Raw genomic sequence first — 1,584 nt, 5'->3', positions numbered from 1 at the left:
AGGCGGACTCGCTAAGTAGGTGAACGAGAGGGGAGCTCATCCTTCCCCACCCGGAGGGCGGGTCGAGGGGAAGAGGAGCCTGGGCTTGGTGGGGTGTGACTGTGACCTTGGAGGGAGCCACTGTGGCCTTCAGACCCAGGGGACCTCCTCCCGCACGCGTCCCTTCCTCCAGGGCGTCAGAGGCTGAGCAGAGGGGCGTCTGGGCTTGGGGTGGTGCCAGCAGCGGAGGACGTGCTCCGGGCAGACGGACGACCGGCCCTGCGGCCCCGCCGTCGGAAGGGCCAGGCCTGGGTTCCCTGGCATGCTGAGCGTGCGGGTCCTCCTGTGGCTCCGGGGTGGGGCTCGAGGGTGCGATGTGGGCGCCCTGGGGAGGACGCTGCGTCTCGGTTAACCGCGGTGCTGGACACTCGGGCCTCTGCATGCTGACCCGAGGACGGAGGGCTCGGCCGGCGCGGCCTACATGAGCACGCACTTGCCCTTCAGCTTCTCCTTCCTCTTCTGCTGCTTGCTCTTCTTGCCGTCCACCTGGAGGCTCACGGTCCTGCGCTTCTCCAGGTTCAGCAGCTCCTGGAAGAGCTCCTTCACGTTGTGGTTGAGCTTGGCCGAGGTCTCCATGAAGGCGCACTTCCAGGAGCGCGCCAGGGCCTCCGCCTCGCTGCTCTGCACCTCGCGGCTGGGGCTCTCGTCGCACTTGTTACCGACCAGCATGATGGGGATGTTCTCCACGTCCCCTTTGATCTCGCAGATCTGCTCGTAGATGGGCTTCAGCTCCTCCAGCGACTGCCGGCTGGTGACGGAAAACACCAGCACGAAGGCGTGGCCCTTGGAGATGGACAGGCGCTGCATGGCCGGGAACTGGTGGCTGCCGGTGGTGTCGGTGATCTGCAGCGTGCAGATGCTCTTGTCGCAGCTGATCACCTGCCGGTAGGTGTCCTCCACCGTGGGGATGTAGGTGTCGCGGAACGTGCCCTTCACGAAGCGCAGCACCAGCGAGCTCTTGCCCACGCCGCCCGCGCCGAACACCGCCACGCGGTAGTCGTTGCTCTGCTCCGGCATGCTGCCTCGGGGCGACTGCCAACACGAAGACACCTAGCGAGGGACCAGACGACGGGAGAAAGACGTTAAAAACGAGAAGTATCGCTTTGCTTTAACTTTTTTTTTTTTTTTTTTATCAAACACAGGAGCATTCTACCTCTGAGCTATACCCCCAGCTGTATTTTATTTTTTATTTTTATCTATCTATCTATCTATCTATCTATTTATTTTTACGGTACCAGGGATAGAACCCAGGGGCATTCTATCTCTGAGCTACACCCCCAGCCCACTTTTTTATTCTTTATTTTGAAACAGGGTCTCATGAGTTGCAAAGGGCCTCACTAAGCAGCTGAGGCTGGCCGCAAACCGCAATCCTCCTGTCTCAGCCTCCCAAGTACTAGGATTACAGTTATGCTCCATCGTGCCAAGCTTTGATGGCTTAAAAAAAAAAAAGAAGTGATTAAGTATGCTTTCACACTCCCTGACCGAGAATAATTCAGATCAGATTTCACCTAGAAAAATCTGCAGTTCCAGTTTCACCAGATTTGG

General features: G+C 58.5%; 1 protein-coding gene across 1 annotated transcript; it reads right to left on the bottom strand.

Annotated features, from left to right (window-relative positions):
* Window positions 1-456: 456 nt before the first annotated feature.
* On the bottom strand, window positions 457-1,056 carry DIRAS2 (DIRAS family GTPase 2; the record flags this gene model as incomplete). Its single annotated transcript, XM_080708852.1, has 1 exon — window positions 457-1,056. One exon carries the CDS (start codon window positions 1,054-1,056, stop codon window positions 457-459), a length of 600 nt encoding a protein of 199 aa, XP_080564978.1.
* Window positions 1,057-1,584: the final 528 nt, after the last annotated feature.

This window comes from Muscardinus avellanarius (assembly GCF_963383645.1).
Source record: "Muscardinus avellanarius genome assembly, chromosome: 13".
Lineage (NCBI taxonomy): Eukaryota > Metazoa > Chordata > Mammalia > Rodentia > Gliridae > Muscardinus > Muscardinus avellanarius.
This window is presented reverse-complemented; position numbering and strand designations above follow the sequence as displayed.